General features: G+C 44.3%; 1 protein-coding gene across 11 annotated transcripts in view; it reads left to right on the top strand.

The window, feature by feature from the left end:
• The window catches only part of MYO1D (myosin ID), a 368579-nt gene that overhangs the window by 148116 nt on the left and 197406 nt on the right, over window positions 1–23057 (top strand). For 10 of the 11 annotated variants that reach the window (XM_021067447.2, XM_084985190.1, XM_084985191.1 and 7 more), the window contains exon 16: window positions 6905–7112. In XM_021067447.2, coding sequence (XP_020923106.2) covers window positions 6905–7112 — 208 coding nt within the window. Of the gene's footprint in view, window positions 1–6904; window positions 7655–7941; window positions 8934–10154; window positions 11388–23057 lie in introns of those variants that run through there. The other variant, XR_014821396.1, reaches the window with a different exon arrangement.

Raw genomic sequence — 23057 nt, forward strand, 5'->3', positions numbered from 1 at the left:
CATATGGAGCTCCCGGGCCAGGGATCAGATCCAAGCTGCAATTGCAACCTATATGCCACAGATGCAGTGGATTCTTTAACCCACTGTGCCAGGCCGGGGATTGAGCCTGCGTCCTGGCACCGCTAAGATGCTGCCAATCCTGTTGTGCCACAGCAGGAACTCCTGGGGCTTTTTTGCGGGGAGGGAGGTTGGGGCTGTGGGATAGGAATATTTTCCTGAGTAGAGATGTGTTCATTCTGAGTCTCGATTTCTAATGGTGTCAAATTATATTCCTAGGAAGGTTACTCATCCCTTACCATGACTCAGAATTCTAGCAATTACTCGATTGTAGTATTTGTGTTTGTATCGTCACCTGTATATGATCAGCAGAATTAAGTATTAGGAGGAGCAGGGTGGGAATGGGCAACTATAGGATGGGGCTGAACTGAAGGTATATTGATCTAAAATATATATTTGTCTAAAAATACATGAGCATGAGTGGACGTGGAAGCCATGGAGAGTAGTTGAGGTGAGGGAGTCAGCCAGGTGGATGTGAAGCGGACAGGGAATTTGGCAAGTGCATATCTTTCCTCACTTTTAATCTCTTTTTGCACTTATTTTACTTTCAACTCAAGATGTTTGGTGTGGTTTGGGGGCATAAAAGACATGCTATAAGGATTGGATTCTGTTTTCTAATATGCATGTAAAAATAGAAGAGATTAAAAAGAACCTATGAATTTCAAATGACGATCTTCGTGGTATAAGCTTAAATCTCCCATTCCGGCTGCAGAACCTCCCCCAGTGATGTAAAATGTGTATATTAAAAACCAAGTAAAAACGAAAAAAGGAAGAAAACCAAGTAGATGCACAGCCACCCTGTGGGATCAAAAGAGGGGGTTCCCAGTGAACCTTGAAGATGTGAATCCCTCCTAAGGACATGAAGCAGAGTTGAAGGCCCCGAAGTAAGCCCAGATCGCGGTGTTAAGGAAACCCTGCCTTGCGAGGCTTAAACTGCCATTCAGGAAGCATCTCAGCTGCTGTGCTGGAGCCTCCCCCAGCTGCAGCACCAGGAGATTGCCGGAAGGGCCTGGACAAGTAAGCACCGCAGCACATCATAGGCATATTGGCCAAGGCTCAGGAAGCAAAAGTAGTCACCTTCCAAGAGGCCAACAGAGGCCACGATGTACACAGAAAGGCTCTGGGGAAGATGAGATCGCAGTCAAACATCTGAGAAAGACCAGATCAAGGCAAAAGAGTCATCCCTACAAATGAAAAGCCTTAACCCCCTCCTACCCCCCCAAGAACTAGAGCAAGGAGTAACAGACATTAGAATAAGCCTATTTCATCATCTCAGAGAGTTAAAGGAGAGCATTATGGTCCTAAAATAGAAAGATGAAGTTAGAAACAAGAACAGGTAGTTATTAAAAAAAAACAGAGATTTAGAAAATGAAAACCAGATTAAACACAAGAGTGAAATGTGTCTCAGTAGAATGAGTCGGCAGTTTGTAATATAATCATATAATAGTGACTAATCAGCATGAATGAGACTGAACGGCTGATACAACAACATGGATGAAGAAAATATGTTGGAAATGAGTCACCAAAGAGTACATCCTTTATGTGCCACTTGTGTGAAGTTCAAGAACAGGTAGAAATCAGAGCAGTGCTTAGCTCCAGACTGGGACTTGACTGGAAAGGGGAGAGGGCAGTGGAGGACTCTGAGATGATGGAGATGACCTGTGTCTTGATTGGGGTCATTGTCATGGGCATACACATTTTTTCAAAACTCTGTTGAATCGTATATTTAAATGTGTATATTTGACTATAGGTAAAGTTTGCCCCAATTAAAAAAATTTTTTGGAGTTCCCGTCATGGCGCAGTGGTTAATGGATCTGACTAGGAACCATGAGGTTGCAGGTTCGATCCCTGGCCTTGCTCCGTGGGTTAAGGATCCAGCGTTACCGTGGCTGTGGTGTAGGCCGGCAGCTACAGCTCCGATTGGACCCCCTAGCCTGGGAACCTCCATATGCTGCGGGAGCGGCCCTAGAAAAGGCAAAAAGATAAAAAAAAAAATTTTTTTTTTTTTTAACTAAACTTCTTCAACCAAATTAGTGAGCTAGAAAATCAAGCAGAAGACGTCTCCCAGACCTCATCACGGAGAAAAAAGAGATGGGAAGTCGTAAAGAAAGGTCACGCCTGGAGTGAGGTTGATCCAGGAGGACTGAGCACTGTCCAACAGGAGCGCCAGAGAGAAGGTAGCAAGAACAGGGGTCAGACTGAAAGAACACAATGAAGGTGAAACATATGAAACTCACGCACAGTATGTTCACTTTTAGAATGTTAGACGTAAGGAAACATATTTAGAGCTCCCAAGAGAAAAGGCAAACTAGGAGCTCCCGTTGTGGGTCAGTGGGTTAAGAACCCGATGTAGTTGCTCTGAAGATGTGGGTTCCATCCCTAGCCTGGCTCAGTAAGTTAAGGATCTGGCATTGCCACAAGCTGTGGCGTAGCCCACAGGTGTGGTTCGGATCTGGTGTGGCCGTGGCATAGGCTGGCAGCTGCAGCTCCAGTTCGACCCCTAGCCCGGAAACTGCCATAGGCCACAGGCGTGGCTGTTAAAAAAAAAAAAAAGGCAAAATGCCTAAGAGGGAATGAGACTCGCAGTGATATCCGCCGTCTCATGAGCAACATGCAGTGTAAAACTGTGAAGGCAGTTGAACTTGTACTGAGAATTGTATCCCATGCCACGCTACTCTTCAAGAGTGTGGGTACAGTAAACCCATTTTCTGACATACAGAGGCTCCGAAAGTGTCCTCTTCAGAGGCCCTCTCTGAAACATCTTCCAGAGGAGGTATTTTAGCAAAAAAAGGAACATAAGGGCAAGAAGGGAACTATGGACGACACAAAGCCAACAGGTCCGTCAGCACATCTTGTGACGTCGGAGCACGGATGGGTTGTAAGGGGAAAAAAAGTCTGTAGTAAGCCTTGGCAGCAAAAATTAAAAAGGAGAGTGAGAAATACAAAGGAGCGGCTTCTGGACTGTTTCTGGGAAGGAGGTAGATGGTAATTAAGCAGACAGGAAAAAGTAGGTATTTTCATATAAATATGTAACGTGTACGTGTGAAAAGTTTCAGGATGCTAAGAATAATGCACACATTGTGAAGGGCCCCCTGTGGGTACCAGGCAGCCTTTTAAGCAAAATCCACATGCAGTTAAGTCCCTGAAGCTGACAAGTCTGTGAGGCCAGGCTGTTACCCCCATTGTGTGCAGATGAGGAAACTGAAGAGCACAGCGCTTAAGGAACTGGCCCCAGGTCGTGTCGCCAAGTAGGGTGAAGTCACATTTGAACCCAGCCGGTTGGCTCCTGAGCCTGCCCTCTTTGACAGTGCATGTCATCGCCTCACAGTTGAAGATGCAGCTTTCAAATCAAAGGCAGGAGTGAAATGGATTAAAGAAAACTTGTCGTGTGGGAGTTCCCATCGTGGCTCAGCAGAAATGAACCCGACTAGTATCCATGAGGATGCAGGTTGGGATCCCTGGCTTCGCTCAGCGGGTGAAGGATCCAGCGTGGCTGTGAGCTGTGGTGTAGGTTGCACACGGGGCTCGGATCTGGCCTCGCTGTGGTGTAGGTCTCAGCTGCAGTTCCTGTTCCACTGCTAGCCTGGGGACTTCTATGTGCTGCAGGTGCAGCCCTAAAAAGAAAAAAAAAAAAAAGAAAGAAAGGAAATGTAGTGTGTGTAAAAGAAAACAGGGAAAAGCAGCAAGAAGAAAGCACGCCTGGTGGAAAGCATAAAATGAGAAGTTAAAAACACCGAAACATATTAATAACACAATAAAAGTGTCACATTTGCCCTTTAAAAGACGGAATTGTGGGAGTTCCTGCTATGGCATAGTGGGTGAAGAATCCAACTGCAGCAGCTTGGGTCACTGCCGAGGTGCAGGTTCGATCCCCAGCCTGGAGTAGTGGGTTAAAGGATCCCATGTTGCTGCAGCTGTGGCTCAGATTCAGTCCCTGATCCAGGAACTTCCATGTGTCATGGGTGCAGCCGGGGGGGTGGGGGGGGGAATGAATAGAAGTAAAAAGGCATTTTAAAACTTGTTTAAAAAGACAATAGGGTGTGCGTATGGGAAAACATCCCTATTCCACACGCAGGCTGTGTTGAGCTTCCAATTTACGTAAAATGAGTTTGTTCAAATTGAGAAATTGATGTTTTATTTTCTTTTCTACGGGATTAAAGTATTTAACAGTGGGACATGGGATAAGATGGAAGGTATGTAGGACGTTGGACTAATGTTTTCAGTCCTGGTGAGAGAAAAAGTAACATTTTCCACAGTTTGTGCTTTTAGATTCTGCAGATTTTTTTTTTTTTTTTTTTGGTAAGCTAACTTTGAACCTGAATTTCTCCTTGTCACTTTCATTTTCATTCTTTTATTTGAAAAAGAGAAGGATTTTAAATGTGCTGATAACCTACAAGCTGCTGAAGTCTTTCAGGAGGCAACACGTGTTGTCAGAAAGCAGATGGGTTCAGCTTTTTAATTTGCAAGTTCAGGATGCTGGGTGTGCTGGAGAACTGGAGGTGGGGCGCCCTTGACCATCAGGGAGAAAGGAAGGGTGCTGTTACCCTCATTTGTACAAGACGCCTGAGACTTCACACACACACACACACACACACACACTCCCCCCGGGTGCCTGTTAATCCTTATTCTACTTTTATAGCAAATCGGGAAGGGTTTTTATTTTGGTCCCTTTTTTCACATGACATTGCATAATATTACCTCCCTCTTCACATTCGAACTCTTTCATTTGGGTCTGTTTCTGTCTCTGGGTGGCCCGTGAGCAGACGTTTAAATGTATGTCTTTCCGTTCTTTGTTTCATTCCATAGATGTCTCCTCAGTATAGCAGGCAGCGTGATAGGCACATGGCGTATAGTGGGGAATAAGGCAGAAACCCCTGCCTTCATGATACCCACAGGCTGACCTCAAATAGGTAAACCCACACATCAGTAGGATTACAAACTGCAATGAATGGTGTGAGGGGGGAAAAACCAACTGGCTGCCTTAGAGAGGAATAATGGGGTGAAGGCTGAGAGCTGATGGAGGAAAATTTTTTAAAAAGGCTAAAGAGGAGTTCTCATCGTGGCGCAGTGGTTAACGAATCCGACTAGGAACCATGAGGTTGCAGGTTCAATCCCTGGCCTCGCTCAGTGGGTTAAGGATCTGGTGTTGCCTTGAGCTGTGGTGTAGGTCGCAGACGAGGCTCGGATCCCGCATTGCTGTGGCTCTGGTGTAGGCTGGCAGCTACAGCTCCGATTTGACCCCTAGCCTGGGAACCTCCATGTGCCATGGGAGCAGCCCTAGAAAAGGCAAAAATCAAAATTAAAAAAAATAGGTAAAATAAAAAAGCCTAAAAATAAGAGGGAATCTCGTGGTGGGGGGGAATGAGATAGATGGGGAGTTTGTATGTTTACTGGCATGTTTTTCATTTTTTTACATTTGGATTGTTTTTTATCACGTGGAGGTTTTTTTGGTAAATGGCGTGAGGTATGGATCCAACTTAGTCCTTTTTTTTGGTTGCTTGCTCCTGTGTTCCCAGGCCCAAGGATCGAACTCGTGCCACAGCAGTGACAAGGCCAGGTCCCCAACCCACTAGCCCACCAGGGAACTCTCCAATTTAACCTTCTGACGAAAAGGGTATTTTATTTCATTTTATCTGTGGGCTGTGCTTGCCAGAATGTAAAAAATGAAAACATGCGAGTAAGTGCTGGAAGAACACACTGTGAATTACTCCGTCAGCTGAGTGTGAGGAACGCCTTGCTCACCGGGACACATGCAAAGTCTTCCTCAATTTGACTCCGTGTATTCATCAGCTTTGCGCTGGGGCAGGCAGCCTTCGGAGCTGGCCCCAGCAGTCCCCACTGTCTGGTATTCATATTCTGCGTAACCCACTTCCCGAGCGTGGGCTGCCCCAGTCAGTTGCTTCTGGCAAGATGGAAAAGAGCAATGGTGATGGGATGTCACCTGTGAGATTTGGCCGCAAAAGGCTGTGACTGTCTCTGTGGCTTTCATCTTGCTTCATGAAGAAGCGGGTAGGGACCGAACTAACCTCTGAGAGGACCACACACTGGGGACCTGTTGGCTGCTTGCATGCAGAACCACACATGGTTTCCGAGCATGGCCCAGCGCCCAGGTTTCTTTTAGTGCGCTTCATCTCAAGATCTGCTCTACGCCCTTCGAAGCAAGTCATATTGCTTGTGGATGTCCTGGGTTTTTTCCTTTCCCACTCATTTCCCAGTTCAAACACCCATGAGGGAGGCATTCTTGTCTTGTTTCTGTTTATAAAGAGAAGGCTTCCCCAGGTGCCCCTTGACAAATAATCTTTGCTGCAAGTTTTTGGTACGTGGCTTTTATTAAAGAATACCCTTCTAACCCTAGTTTAGTAAGAGTAATTATCCTGAAGGAGGGTTGTCTTTTTTTTTTTTTTTTAATCTTTTATTTTGCCTTTTCTAGGGCCGCACCCGCAGCATATGGAGGTTCCCAGGCTAGGGGTCTAATCGGAGCTGTAGCCACCGGCCTACACCACAGCCACAGCAACGCGGGATCCGAGCCATGTCTGTAACCTACACCACAGCTCCCCGCAATGCTGGATCCTTAACCCACGGAGCAAGGCCAGGGATCGAACCCGCAACCTCATGGTTCCCAGTCAGATTCATTAGCCACTGAGCCACTGCAGGAACTCCAAGAGTTGTCTTTTATTGAAGGCTTTTTCTGTGTCTCTCATCAGGCTAGTGAATTTCACCCCTATTCCTAGTTTGCCAATTTCTTTTTCTTTCTCTTGAGGCATTTTATTGAGTAGCTGTTTGGCATCTCTTGATACCACATGGGTTGTCTCCCTTAACGCTGTGCCCTGTTCTTTTTTCCATCCAGGTACAAAATGATCTCTGAATTCACCTGGCCCAACCACGACCTCCCTTCAGACAAAGAGGCTGTCAAGAAACTGATTGAACATTGTGGCTTTCAGGATGACGTCGCTTACGGGAAGACCAAAATTTTCATTCGAACGCCCCGAACACTGTTTACCTTGGAAGAGCTCCGTGCCCAGATGCTCGTGAGAATTGTCCTCTTTCTGCAAAAGGTAATTTTTAATTTTATATATAAGGATAAGGCCTCGCTTCTGTGTTCTTAAAGATTCGTTGAATGTTTTCTTTGATTCAAGAATTGTTTCTGACGGTATTTTAAAAAAATGTTTTTATTGTTATTTCCCCAGTACAATTTTTATTCTGCTGTACAGCATGGTGACCCAGTTACACATACCTGTATACATTCTTTTTTCTCCCATGCTCATGCTCCGTCGTAAGTGACCAGACAGAGTTCTCCGTGCTGCGCAGCAGGATCTCATTGCTCATCCATTCCAAAAGCAATAGTTTGCCTGATGGTGTATTTTTTAACATCTATGCCTATCGTACCACGTTTTCTGGTGCCTTCACACATGGAAAACTTACGGGGCTGCTGGAGCTCCAAATTATCTTAGCCTCAAAATTCTGAAGGTCTTCTGTCTTCTGGTGTTTGAAATCTGAGAGATGTCTGAAGCAGCCTGGTTTTTGTCTGTTGTAGTTAGTGGAGTTGTTTCCCGCAGCTTAACTGCGTAAAGGAGTTTTTCTGATTTCTAATTCAAAAGCCGGCATGGGAGTTCCCATCGTGGCGCAGTGGTTAACGAATCCGACTAGGCACCATGAGGTTGCGGGTTCGGTCCCTGCCCTTGCTCAGTGGGTTAACGATCCGGCATTGCCGTGAGCTGTGGTGTAGGTTGCAGACGCAGCTCGGAGCCCACGTTGCTGTGGCTCTGGTGTAGGTTGGTGGCTACAGCTCTGATTGGACCCCTAGCCTGGGAACCTCCATATGCCGCAGCAGCGGCCCAAGAAATAGCAAAAAGACAAAAAAAAAAAGACCAAAAAAAACAAAAGCCGGCATGTCTGAAACCACCTCCCTCCCCCATCACGACCCATGACCAGCCCTTGACCACAATGTGGAGTGCCGCCTCAGGGATGCTCGTAAGACTGTGGTACCTGCCGTCGTTGATCGGTGCGGGGCCCCTTCTCCTTTCATTCCCTCCCTCATGTGTTTCTTTTGAATCCCCTCACCCGTTTCCATACCTTCTGTGTGAACCATTTTCATGAAAAAATAATCATATATGCCTATAAGAAGACGTCACGCGCCTCTGTGAGAATGGCTCTGGGGTATCCATCAGGAGGAAGGGGGCCGGGTCGTTGGGTATATGGCGCCTCGTTGGTGTAAGGCGAGCAGGCTCCTCTCCAGGATGACTGCCAGTTTGCCTCCACCAGTTTGTAGGTGGAGGTTACTACATGCCCACGTCCTGACCAGCGTCAGCCAGGTTCCTGAATTTTACCAGACTAGTAAGTATAGTGATATCTCATTGTTTTGCTTTGTATTTCTCTGATGACCATTGAATGCAAGCATTTCATTATATGCTGGTTGGCCTTTTGGGTTTTTCGTGTAAACTGCCTGGTTATAGCGGATCCATTTTCCTGCTGGAGTCGATATCGTGGTCTTGTTGGTGAGCAGGAATTCCTTGACTATTTTAGACATTAATCTGTTCATTTCAGACTTTATATTGTCTCCTATTCTGTAGCATTTTAATGAACTTTCTACTAGGCTTTGTTGAAGAGAATCATTTTGGCATAAACAGCTTCTTCAATTATTTGCTTTATAGTGGATGCTTCAGAATTTTGTTCGAGGGGGCTTTCCCTGTCTCTAGATCACACAGGTACTATCCTTCATTCTCGTCTCTGAACTGTATAGTTTTACCTTTCGCATTTAGGTCTTTAATCCATTCAGAATCCACCTGTGAATGTGGTTGGTTTTTGTTTGGGGTTTTAGGGGGTTTTTTTGTTTGTTTGTTTTTTAGGGCCACACCCGTGGCATATGGAAGTTCCAGGCAGGGGTTGAATCAGAGCTGCAGCTGCCAGCCTAGGCCACAGCCACAGCAACGCAGGATCTGAGCCACATCGGCGACCTATACCTTCGCTCACAGCAATGCCAGATCCTTTAACCCACTGAGCAAGGCCAGGGATTGAACTGGCATCTCATGGATGCTAGTCAGGTTCATAACCCACTGAGCCGCAGTGGTACTCCCATGAACGTGGTTTTATATAGGAATCTAGGTTCCCTCTCTTCTGTACGGTGAGCAAGTTTCCTCAATACCATTTACTAAACAGTCCGTTTTCTTTTTTTTTTTTTTTTTTTTTTTGTTGTCTTTTTGCCATTTCTTGGGCCGCTCCTGCGGCAGTTGGAGGTTCCCAGGCTAAGGTCGAATCAGACCTGTAGCCACCAGCCCTCACCAGAGCCACAGCAACGTGGGATCCGAGCCGTGTCTGCGACCTACACCACAGCTCACGGCAACGCTGGATCCTTAACCCACTGAGCGAGGCCAGGGATCAAACCCACAACCTCATGGTTCCTAGTCGGATTTGTTAACCACTGCACCATGACGGAAACTCCATAAACAGTCCGTTCTTTTCTAATTGATTTATGGTGCCACTTTTATTATACATGTGACTATATATAATATATATATTTAATATACTATATAATATTATATATTTAATGTATATAATATATTGTTTCCGAGTACTTTATTCTGTCCCTCTTTTGACACGAATGCTGCATAGTTCTTGCTGCAGTATGCTTTAGTATATGACAGCAAAAGTCCATCTTCTCTGCTCTTCCTTACCAAGGTTAATTATTCTATGCATAGACCTTTATTCTGTGGTGTATATGTTCATGTGTGTTTATTGAGTCCTGTTAATTCAGCCATACTTTTTATTAGGATTACATTGAATTTACAGATTCATTTGAAAGGCTTGACATTTTCACAATATTAAATCATCTTAAAAGTATGGAATAGGCTTATTTAAATCATTTCACTGACGTGTAGACTTAGCAAGGCCCTGTGGTTCATGGTTAAGGCCTAGTTATTTTATTGGTTTTGTAGCTGCTGTGAATTTTTTATTGTATTTTCTGCATGGCAGGGTTGGTATAGAAAAATAGTATTGGCTTCTGTTGGTTTGTGTGGATCCAGAATGAAACTTTTTTTTTTTTTTTTTTTTGTCTTTTTGCCATATCTTGGGCCACTCCTGCGGCATATGGAGTTTCCCAGGCTAGGGGTCCAATCGGAGCTGTAGCCATTGGCCTACGCCAGAGCCACAGCAACACGGGATCCGAGCCGCGTCTGCGACCTACACCACAGCTCACGGCAACGCCGGATTGTTAACCCACTGAGCAAGGGCAGGGACCGAACCCTCAACCTCATGGTTCCTAGTCGGATTCGTTAACCACTGCACCACGACGGGAACTCCCAGAATGAAACATTTTTGATTCATATTTGTTGGTGCTCTTAGTTTTCCTGGGTGAAAGATTATATCACGTGCAAATGATGAAAGGTTCTCTTCTCTTCCAACGGCCAAGATGTTTCTAAGTGTTTGCCGCTTTCTTTTGCCTAGAACTCAGAAAAACTTTCAGAGTGGAATACTAAATTCTATTTCATCTGAGCACAGTTTTCTTCTATTAATTTTTTAAAGCATTGCTTCTACTCAGTTCTGTTTTCCTTCTCAAGACAGCTTATAACTTTTCAAGTTGAATCTCTGTTTTTTGTCTGCCATAGTAAGACATTCTCACACATCTGTTCTTTTTATATTCAAATCCTTACTTTTGATCTTCAGTCCTCACCAGTGGAATTTCTTCTCGTTACGTATCTGACACTTTGTGTCTCTTCTTTATACCCAGCCGAGAGATTGACCAGGCTCAGGGCTGGTCCCTGAACCAGGGTGCCCATAGTTGCCAGTCTGGTTGGGACAGTCTTTGTTTATGACTATTGTGTGTTGTAAATATTAGTAGGCATCTTTCGCTCTCAAGGTGTTCCAGTATGTTCACCCTATCCTGAACTCACTTTCCATCCACTTGGTGGCTAGTAGAATCCTCTTCTTAAATCTACATACTACATGAAGTTAGACAGTCAAAGCCAAGCAGCATGTGATATCACTTATATGTGGGATCTAAAAAAAAAGGATACAAATGAACTTATTTGCAGAACAGAGACAGACTCACAGACTTTGAAAAACTTACCAAAGGGGACAGGTCGGGGGCAGGAGGGATGGACTGGGGGTTTGGGATTGACGTATGCACACTGAAGAATATGGAATGACCGGCCAACGGGCACCTGCTGGACAGCACAGAGACCTCTACCCAGTGTTCTGTGATAACCTGTGTGGGAAAAGAATCTGAAATGTGTGTACATTTGCAACTGAATCACTTCATTGTGTAGCAGAAATTATCACAATGATTGTAAATCAACCATACTTCAGGAAACCCTGTAAAAATGAAAGAAAAAAAATCTATATTGGGGAGTTCCCGCTGTGGTGCAATGAGTTAAGAGTCTGACTTCAGCAACCTGCATCTCTGCAGAGGTGCTAGTTCAATCCGCAGCCAGGCATGGTGGGTTAAAGGACCCAGCATTGCCGCAGCCGTGGCTCAAATTCCATCGCCGGCCTGGGAACGTCCATGTGCCACGGGTGCTGTCACTTAAAGGAAAAAATCTATATCGACCTTTTGTTCGCTTCTGCCACAAATGTCGGTGCTCCACAGGCTTTTGTCTATTAGAGCTCTGCCAGCCAGAGATGGGGTGCACCCTGCCCCTCCCCACCCCAGGGCCCTGCTCTTATAGAAAAGGTTTCACTGCAGGTGTACACACCCACTGGGACTCAGCCCTCGCTGCAGTACCTCTGCTGGCTTTCTGGCAAGAACTTACAATTTCTACCTAGAAAAGAGATTCTCAAAGAGAAAGGATGGCTGCTTCAAAAACCCTTTCCCTCCCAGGCCACGGAGGGAAAGCTATCTGGTCTTTTCTGTGTTGTAGATCTTGCATTTCTTAACCATAAGACATCAGAACAGGAGTTCCCATTGTGGTGCAGCGGAAACGAACCCAACTAGTACCCATGAAGGTTCGATCCCTGGCCTCGCTCAGTGGGTCGAGGATCCGGCATTGCTATGAGCTGCAGTGTAGGTTGGGACACAGTTTGGATCCTGGGTTGTTGTGGCTGTGGCGTAGGCCTGTGGCTACGGCTCCGATTTGACCCTTATCTCGGCGGCTTCCATATGCTGCAGGTGTGGCCCTAAAAAAAAAAAGACTGTGGAACACAGACCGACCTTCCTCCAATTCTCAGGCAGACCATTCTAGGGGAGGGTGTATGTGGTCTACTGACTGTTCTTTGAACCAGCTCTGCAGGCCCTAGAATGAGTGGGAATTCCTCTCAGTTTCTGGGAAGAGGCCGTCTGTCACCTAACCTGCTATGTTGCTATGAGATATATGTCTTCATTTTTTTCTGTATCCGTGTGGGAACATAGTGTGAAGTTAGGAGAGGCCACATCAGGAGATGCTATTTTATTTATTTTTTAAGAGATGCTATTATTGTTATTATTATTATTATGGTCTATCTCTCTTTTTTTAGAGCCACACCCACGGCATATGGAGGTTCCCAGGCTGGGGGTTGAATCGGAGCTACAGCTGCCAGCCTATGCCACAGCCACAGCATTGCCAGATCCAAGCCGCATCTGTGACCTACACCACAGCTCATGGCAACACCGGATCCTTAACCCACTGAGCGAGGCCAGGAATTGAGCCTGCATTCTCATGGATGCCAGATAGGCTTGTTAACCGCTGAGCCATGACGGGAACTCCAGGAGATGCTACTGTAAATAAGAATCTCCAACCATTGATTTTTAATTTCCTTTTAAGCTAAAGATTAGCTTTATCTCTTTTATTACATAATTAAAGTGTGCTTGTTGTAAAAGCAAACTCCAGCCATATCACAGAGTATAAGGAGTTCCCACTGAAGCTCCGTGGGTTAAGAACCCAATGTAGTCTCCGAGAAGATGCAGGTTCAGTCCTTCAGTGGGGGAAGGATCCGGCATTGCCACAAGGTGCAGTGTAGGTCAGATGAGGCTCGGATCCAGTGTTGCTGTGACGGTGGCGTAGACCTCAGCTATAGCTCTGATTCGACCCCAAGCCTGGGAACTTCCATATGCCACAGGTGTGGCTGTAAGAAGAAGACGCAGAAAAAAAAGTATAAGGAAATCCATGGAAAATCGCCCCAGGTTCCGCCATTCAAAGGTACCCCCGTTATCATCGTGACCGTCCTTTCTGTGTGTGTGTGTGTGTGTGCAGGCCTGTGCGCTCTAATATCAATGAGATCATCGTTCCTGTGATGGTTTTTATGAGCACCTCTCTCTCTCTTTTTTGAATTTTTGACAATATTTGGTTACTCTTTTCTCGCATTTATCTCATCTACCCACATCTTCTCTTACCCCCTCAGTCCAAGGTCCCCAAGACCATCGCCAGTCAGTAATTCACTAAAAGGACTCAGAACTGAACACACAGTTTTACTTACGGGGAAAATGTATGACAGCAAAAGAAAGGCCAGCGAGCAAAATCAGCAAAGGGAAAGGCACATGGGGTGAAAGCCAGAGGCAGCTAGGATCAAGCTTCCAAGCGTTCTCTCTCCGTGGAGATGCACAGGCCGTGCTGAATTCCCCCTCTACCCCCCAATCTCCCCCCCCCCCCAATTGAACTGTGACAGGCGTGCAGAGTGTGTCCACCAGGGGAGCTCCATAGAGGCTCAGTGCGCGGAGCTCTTCCTGGGGGCTGGTTTCGTAGGGCCCCTCTGCCCAGCATGTACCAAAATCGCAGGCTCGCAGAAGGAAATCAGGTGTTCAGTAGAAGCCGCATCGTTTGTACAAGCAGTTGCAGCACATTGAGCCCTTCTTGCTTAGGGAAGGTTTTATAGCAGTGTAGGAAGTTGTTTGCCAGCCAAGGGCCAACTTTGGGAGCAAGTCTTTCTAGGGACAGCCTTCTGAGGCCTGCTATGTTGACTCTTGTCCAGACACCCCACAGTTGACTCATAACTTCAGCAGACTTGGAGCCTTCCAAACTGGTGCCTGCAGGCTCCACCCAGGATTCCCAGGGGCAAGGTCGTGGCAACAGATAAACATTTGCAACCATCATAGATACCAACAATTCACATCTCTGCTCACGATGTAAGGGAACACTGTTGCCTGATTTTTTTTTTTTTTTCTAATCATAATGGCTTTTACCAGGCTTTTGAATTTTCTTCATTCTTATCAGTAAGAAATGATACCTCGTTTCTGCTATTTCATTTTTTCTGTTCACGACCACTAGTGAAGGTGTGTCTCTTGGCTCTTGGGATTGCCTTCCTTCTATGTTATTTGTTGATTCCTATCAATGGCCCCTTTTTCTGTTGGCTTATTTTTTTTTTCCTTAGGAATTTGTGGGAGCTATTCTCTTAATGCAATTATTTTTCCCAAGCTATCATTTGTCATTTGACTGTGTTCTTGGTATACTCTTTGACATGAAAATTTTTCACTTAATGTAATGAAATTTGTCATTTTCTTTATAGCTTTTGAGTTCCTTCCAAAAAAATTATAGGCCTGGGATTTTATTTTGTACATGGTGTGATATACAGGGCCAGCTCTGTTTTGTTCCAGATAAATAACCAGCTATTTTGTTCCACTTATCTTTAAAATTCCTCTTTTTTCCCCACTAAATTGAAATTCCACCTTCGTCTAGTATTAAATGCCCATATATGCTTGAATCTATTTCAGGACTCACTGTTTTGTTCCGTAGTCAATTCCTATGCCAGTATCATACTGTGTTTATTATAGTATATCTTAATAGGTCTTAACATGAGAACTTGGCTTTCAATGTATTTTTGTACCTGTTCTGTGCCTTCATATAGATTCAGTGGCAAGTGGGAAGAGGCAGAATCAATGATGTTGGCTAAAACCAGAAGCTCCAAATTCATTGTTCTTAAAGGAATAAACTGTATGACCACAAAGACTGCAGGGAGATATAAACGGTGTTGCTTTCAGATTCACAAAAAAAATGTGTAGCTCTCCACTGTTACTGTCTAAATCTTTAACCACTCAGTAGCAAGAATAACAGATAATCTGTACAGTGCATCTCTTTTTTCTTCATATTCTTAGTTATATGCTTGACATTTTAGGGCATTTTTGAAATTGCTGGCAGTATCTTTTTTCCTCCCCCCCAAGCCCACAGCAGGTGGAAGTTCCCAGGCCAGGGATCAATCCCGCGCCACAGCAGCATCCCCAGCTACTACAGTGACAATGCCGGCTCCTTAACCCATTGCACCACATGGGAATGCCTGGAAATATCTTTTTTAAAGAAATATCTAGGTTTCAAGGAATTTTACAGATTTTCTAGCACTTAAGTTATAGCAATACAAGTTCATGTAGAATGGTGAAAAAAGTATAAATCTTTTTATAGTTTTAAAATATACTTTTCTTTTGGGAGTTCCCATTGTGGTTCAGTGGTAATGAGCCTGACTAGTATCCATGAGGACACAAGTTCAATCCCTGGCCTTGCTCCATGGGTTAAGGATCCAGCATTGCCATGAGCTGTGGTGTAGGTTGCAGATAGGGCACGGATCCTGCTGTAGGCTGGCAGCTGTAGCTCTGATTCAACCTCTAGCCTGGGAACTTCCACATGCCTTGGGTGTGGCCCTAAAAAGCAAAAAAAAAAAAAAAAAAAAAAAAAAAAAAAAAAAATCACTGATCATAGTTCACCCTAACAAATAGAATAATAATGAGAAAGTTTGAAATATGAGAATTACTAAAATGCAAAACAGAGACTAGAAGTGAGCAAATACCATTGGGAACATGGCTCTGATAGCCTTGCTCAAGGCAGAGTTGCTACATACCTTCAATTTGTAGAAAGTTCAGTGTCTATGAAGTGCAGTAAAATCAAGTATGCCTCTAGGGACAAAATCATTTTATAAGAAGCCCTGGTTGTCATAGACACACCATCAGATGAAAAGAAATGAGTCCATGTAGCCAGTAGGATTTTTTTTTTTTTTTTTTTTGTCTTTTCTGGGGCCGCACCCATGGTATATGGAGGTTCCCAGGCTAGGGGTCTGATCAGAGCTGTAGCCACTGGCCTACACCACAGCCACAGCAACACAGGATCTGAGCTGTGTCCTTGACCTACCCCACAGCTCACGGCAGCACTGGATCCTTAACCCACTGCACGAGGCCAGGGATCGAACCCACAACCTCATGGTTCCTAGTCGGATTCGTTAACTGCTGAGCCACGACGGGAACTCCACGGATTTTTTTTGAAGGTCCTTCTTCCCTCCCTTTGGCAATACACAATTGCTTCACTGAGCCACACACTCTGGACACTGGAGTGCGTGTATGTTCTTTACATCACGTTTGAATGAGAAATCAAATAAGGTGGTATTTCTGGACAGCACTGAAGAAACTAAAGTTTACAGAATTACAGCTTTCAGCAAGGAGACACTGAGACTTCATGAGTCAGCTCAGCAGCAAACATACACAGGGCAGGGTCGAGGTGCATAATGATGGTTATTAAGTGCCATGAGGCAGAGCTGTCCAGGCCAATTCCGTTTTTGCTTTTTTCCATCTTCATCCTGTACCTTCCTCACTTGGGTTTTTTTCAATCTATCCTCTATACATTGTACTCAATAATTCCCAGAAAAGAAGACATTATTTGTTGTATGGTTGAGGAGATGGTGAAAGAAGGCTATAGTTTTCACTGTGAACTCGTGGTTAACAGTGAAGTGATTTTTAATGAAAAGATCACACCAAATGCATTACAAAACATCAGGATTCTCTAATGTTTCGCACCCATTTAGTTAAAATATTTTGCTGTGTCAGAAGAGGACTGGGATATGGAACCTCTCAAGAAACTCCCGTATTTGGGGCATGTTTTAAGTGCATGTTCTCATCCTAGGGAATCCTAAGGCAAGATCAAAATCATCATATAAGGTGATATTAAAAATCGAATTCATATAGTTCCCATTGTGGCTCAGTGGGTTACGGACCCAGTACAGTCTCCGCAAGGATGCAGGTGCACTCCCTGGCCTCGCTCAGTGGGTTAAGGGTCCGGTATTGCCACAAGCTGCTGCGTGGGTCGCAGATGCGGCTCAGATCCAGTGTGGCTGTGGCTGTGGCGTAGGCCTCAGCTGCAGCTCTGATTTGTCCCCTAGCTTGGGAACTTCCATGTGCCTCAGATGTGGCCCTAAAAAGAAAAAAAGAAGGATTTTCAAAGGGAAATGGAAAAGCATGAGGAGAATGCATCTTAGGTGTGCCCATTACCAATACATTTGGGATAAGTCAATGGATTTGAAGAATGGCCTTCTTGGCCCACCTGTGAGACACATTGGTGTTTTCGTGAATCGTGTTTTCATTTGGGGGAATTAGGCCTTTTCTTCAAGGGCTTCTGTAACTGATTACAGACAGATTTTTTAACGTTATGTTTTATTTTTATTTGTGTTAGAGTGTAGTTGATTTACGGTGTGGTGTTAATTGCTAATGTACGGCAGAGTGACCCAGTCATATACACACACACATTTGACCCAGTCATATATATATATATACACACACACACACACACACACACACACACACACACACACACACACACACACACACACACATATATATGTATATACACACACACACACATTCTTTTCCTCCTCTCTCTTCCATCATGGTCTATCCCAAGAGATTGGATATAGTTCCCTGTGCTGTGTTGGACGTCATTGCCCATCCATTCTAAATGTAATAGTTTGCATCTCCTAACCCCAAACTCCCCATCCATCCCACTCCTTCTCTCTTCCCCTTGGCAACCACAAGTCTGTTCTCTATGTCCATGAGTCTGTTTCTGTCCTATAGATAGGTTTGTTTGTGCCATATATTAGATTCCACATATAAGTAATATCATATGGTTTTTGTCTTTCCCTTTCTGACTTACTTCACTTAGTATGAGAATCTCTAGTTGGATCCATGTTGCCACAAATGGCATTAGTTCCTTCTTTTTATGGCTGAGTAGTATTCCATTATATATATGTACCATATCTTCTTAATCCATTCATCTGTCAGTGGACACTTAGGTTGTTTCCATGTCTCGGCTATTGTGAATAGTGCTGCAGTGAGCATAGGAGTGCATGTATCTTTTTGAATAAAAGTGTTGTCTGGATATACGGCCAGGAGTGGGATTGCAGGATCATATGCTAGTCCCACATCTAGTTTTCTGATGAACCTCCATATGGTTCTCCATAGTGGCTATTCCAGTTCACATTCCCACCACCAGTGAAGGAGGGTTCCCTTTTCTCCACACCCTCTCCAGCACCTGTTGTTTGTAGACCTGTTAGATTCTGACTGATATGAGGTGGTCCCTCAGCATTTTTCTAATAATTAGTGATGGTGAGCATTTTTTCATGTTGCTATTGGCCATCCATATGTCTTCTTTGAAGAAGTATCTTTTTACGTCTTCTGTCCAGTTTTCAGTTGGTTGTTTGTTTTGTTGTTGGGTTGTATGAGTTTGTATATTTACAAACAGAGATCTTAATTGGTCACTAGGGCATATACTTGGTTCAGTTCAGATCACATGGCTTTGATCATAGCTCTAGGCATAGATTTCTCCTTTACAGTGTGCCGTGTTGCAAGGACGACATCAAGGCCCCTCCTGTCTTGCCTACTGAAAGCTGCTAAACATAAATATTCTTTCTTAAAATAGTATCTTAAGGCTCTAATCATCTTCCTCCAAGCAATTTGTGGTCATCCTGAGACCACAGTTATAACTCATGAATTCCACAGCAGCAAGAGCCTCCAGCCCTTTGGAAATTTAAATCATGCTGCTCCGTGATATGTTCCACACTTCATGCTGTTTTTCGGGTTTTTATTTCCGTCCTAAATGGCGTTTGAAGCTTGTAGCACCCATGACACGTGACCTGTGGGGTCCATAGTCAAGCTCGAATCTAAAATCAGTTGCCAGTTGGAGTTCCCATTGTGGCTTAACAGTAACAAACCCAACTGGTATCCATAAGGATGCAGGTTTGTTTCCTGGCCTTGCTCAGTGGGTTAAGGATCTGTCGCTGCTGTGAACTGTGGCATAGGCGGGCAGCTGCAGCCCCAATTCCACCCCTAGCCTGGGAACTTCCATATGCTGCAGGTGTGGCCCTAAATAAAGACAAAAAAATTAAAAAATAATAAAATAAAATCAGTTGGCAGTTTCCTCTTATACTTGTGTGAAACGACAGACATGTTTTTAAGGGAACTGCAGAAGCCTCATGTTCAGATCCATCAGCTTCCTAGGTCACTAGGTCCCCAGAAGTTTATATTTGCTTGTCAGGAGGCTTCCTGATGCGAGGTTGGTAGCAGTTTGATTACTAGGTCATTGCAAAATTTTTGCAATCTCAGAGGAGAACAAGGGAATGAGTGGTGGAGAAAGTGTGGGAAAGACGTGAAGGAGAAGAGGCAGTGTCGCACTGAGAAAGGAGGAGAAGACCTCAAGTTAGTGAAATAAGATGCTCGGAACGTGGGCGAAAATGATGCGCAGTTGTTTCTAATTTGATGGAGAGTTCGAGATGAAATGGTAGAGTAGTTAATGATCTTTTTTTTAGTTCAAAACAATAGTTTGGGAGTATGTCACAGCTCAGCAGTTACTAGCATCCATGAGGTTGTGGGTTCGATCCCTGGCCTCGCTCAGTGGGTTAAGGATCCGGTGTTGCCGTGAGCTGTGGTGTAGGTCACAGAGGCAGCTCAGACCCCGCATTGCTGTGGCTGTGGTGTAGGCCCAGCAGCTATAGCTCTGATTTGACCCCTAGCCTGGCAACCTCTATATGCCACAGGGGCGGCCCTAAAAAGACAAAAAACAAAAAACAATAGTTTGGCATTCCACCCACAAACTGATAGTGTGACTGTTGCACAAACACAGGGCTACCTGATTTTATCAATGACTCAGCAGCGATCTTAGGTACACTGTGTGTGATGTTGGGGAAAGGACATAACAGAAGCCCGTACGCTCCAGTGTCCTTTTGAGATGGCACACGGGAAGATTTCTTTTTGTTCTCAGAAGAGGATTAGCTGTACCGGGTCCCTGCCCTCAGACTAGCAGCCATATTATGGGGTGGAGGCCCACACTGTTGTAAAGCCCCCTGGAGAAATTTCCTGGGGTGCTGATATTGGGCATTCTTGAAATAGTTCCCAATTGTCAATGGAGATGCTTCTAACGGTTTCTATTTATGACGACGCTGATGGAGCCAGATGCATGGGAGCACGTTGAGGAGGAATCTGCCCATTCCAGTTGTGTTAAGAGTACTCTGAAAATTAAGAATACATGTTGAATTAAGGTGAATTACGTCTTAACAGGTATGCAGATGCTTACGTGATTTTTTGTTTTTCTTTTTGAACTATTTAGAGAATTCTCCTAATCAGTTCAGGGTCGATGTTAATGTTTGTCTGAGCAAGATGACACGGCCACGTTTCCTTCTTTGTATGTACTTTGGAATAGTCTAAATCACATTGGAGTTCATTGTTCAAATTGAATTTGCTGAAGAGAGGGCATTCGTTGGAGCAAAACTCTTCCACGACTTTCTCTAGTTCTTCATAAGAATGGGTCTGTTTTAGATCAGTTTGGGATTTATATCTTCTTTGAAAATCATTCAGGTTCTCAAATTTAACTGAACAGACTTGACCGAAGGAATCTCTAGGTTCTTTTCATTCCCTTTGTATCTTTCGTCATCCCTTTGTATCATTTCTTATTTTGTGTATTTAATTGGTACCCTCTTTTCTTGATCAACTTTAGTTCGTGATACATTTTACTATTTGTTTTTGAAGAACCAGCTCTTTGGTTTATTCATTCCACCATTTTCCTTGTTCTTATTTATTAATTTTGCTTTTCATCTTCATCAGTTCCTTCTTTTTTGGAATAGAGAGAGAAGCAGTAAACAGGAGGTTATGTTTTTCCAACTTCTGGAGCTGGGCACTTTGTGCATTTTTTCCTTTCACAGCTGTTCATAGTGGACTATGGAATTTCTTCTGAGAACCACTTTTGCTGTATTTATAGGAGATTGTACTTGTTTGTGTTTAGATTTCCTCTTTCCCAAAAACAGGTTATTTTAAAAAATTTGAGGGGTTCCCATTGTGGCTCAGCAGGTTAACAACCTGACATAGTGTCCATGAGGATGCAGGACATGCGTGTGTTTGGTTTGGTGCTTTTAAAAAGGAATCCGGGGTTCCCATAGTGGCTCAGTGGTTAATGACTCCGACTAGGAACCATTAGGTTGTGGGTTCGATCCCTGGCTTCACTCAGTAGGTTAAGGGTTTGGCATTGCTATGAGCTGTGGTGTAGGTTGCGGACGCGGCTCGGATCTGGCATTGCTGTGGCTGTGGTGCAGGCCAGCCGTTGTGGCTCCGATTGGACCCCTAGCCTGGGAACCTCCATATGCCGCAGGTGTATCCCTAAAAAGACAAAAAGACAAAAAAAAAAAAATTAACCATAGTTCGTTAACGTCACCTAATGTGTAGGTTGGGTTCCTGGTTCCCAGGTGACTTAGAAATGTCTTTCCACACATGGTTAGAGATAGGAGCTAAGGCACTCTCGAGATGGGAACACTCTAGTCTTTATCATATTAATTATGATTCTCATGTCATCCTCAAAAAGTGTGTTTTAAAGGCAGCTCATGTATCACAAAGACGGCCCTGGATGGTTTATCCTAATTAGCAATTTACTAGTATTTGGTTGTTCTTTATTTATATGCTAAATTTACATTTTGCATTCTGACTGTTGGCTTATATTATAGCCCCAGTCACAGGAAGGATCTGGCAAAGAATTAAAAGGGGCTCATTAAAGCCTAAAGATACAACGAAAATGGTAAATTCTGAAACCGAGCGTAATGTCATGACTATTAATTGTAAGTGATCTCAAAGGTTAATATAGGTCTGAGCATCATAATTTTGTAAACCAGCCAGAGAAGACGTGGGACCAGCATCATGAGCTGAAAACGGCCTTGTGCTGGGGGAGTTCTTCATCAGCCCCTCTTCCCGGATGTATTGTTTATTCTGAAACTGTGTCAAGAAGTGGCATGAAGCCGTGGGGCTTTCCCATCGTTTTTCAGACAAAGCTCGCCGGCTTCTTGGTGAAACCAATCGAGTGTTTTATTTCTCAGACTAAAGGCGAAATAATTCGCTTTCATACGAAAACGATCACTTTCACCCTTAAAGTTAATTTTGTAAAAAACCTACTAGGGAGTTCCCGTCGTGGCGCAGTGGTTAACGAATCCGACTAGGAACCATGAGGTTGCAGGTTCGGTCCCTGCCCTTGCTCAGTGGGTTGACGATCCGGCGTTGCCGTGAGCTGTGGTGTAGGTTGCAGACGCGGCTCGGATCCCGCATTGCTGTGGCTCTGGCGTAGGCCGACAGCTATAGCTCTGATTCGACCCCTAGCCTGGGAACCTCCATATGCCGCGGGAGCGGCCCAAGAAATAGCAACAACAACAACAACAAATATTAAAAAAAAAAAACAAAAAAAAAACAAAAAAAAACCTACTAGTGTAGTAGCTGATCTCTCCTGAGTGGCAGGCTCTATTCTGGACACTTTACATATATTAACTGAATCTTCACAAGATCTCTGTGAATGAGTGTCTGTTACCATTTTCATCTAATAGGAAAGGGAACTTAAGCTGCTTGAGTAGCTGAGTGAGTGACGTACTGGAGGTCACGCCAAGAGTGAATCCCCCAGACAGAATTTGAACCCAGTCATCCAGGCTTTTGCACATAATTTTTTTTTTTTTTTTTTTTTTTTTTTTTTTTGCCACTGAGTAAAGTGGCTTGATGTGGGATCTTAGTTCTCAGAGCAGGGATTGAATCTGTGCCGCAGCGGTGAAACCACTGAGTCCTAACCGCTAGACCACCAGGGAACTCCCTGGTCACATTCTTTTCACCACTAGTCACTTATTCCACAGCGGCATCATTCAGTAGGCACTCCTTATGGGAAAAAAACAGGTATGACTCACACTGTATTGAGGACAGATTTATAAAACCAGCCCCAAAGATGATGATGACATCCCGCTCAGAGAGAAAGAAGACTGTGACTTGGCAAAATTCCTTGATTAAATGACCTTGGTAGACACTAGGGAGGTCTGAGTCATTCACTATTGAGTATGTG

The sequence above is a fragment of the Sus scrofa genome, chromosome 12, assembly GCF_054392235.1.
Source record: "Sus scrofa isolate SSC_HxYL_T2T_F1_AM1 chromosome 12, Sscrofa_HxYL_maternal_Yorkshire_Landrace_v2.0, whole genome shotgun sequence".
Taxonomy (NCBI): Eukaryota; Metazoa; Chordata; class Mammalia; order Artiodactyla; family Suidae; genus Sus; species Sus scrofa.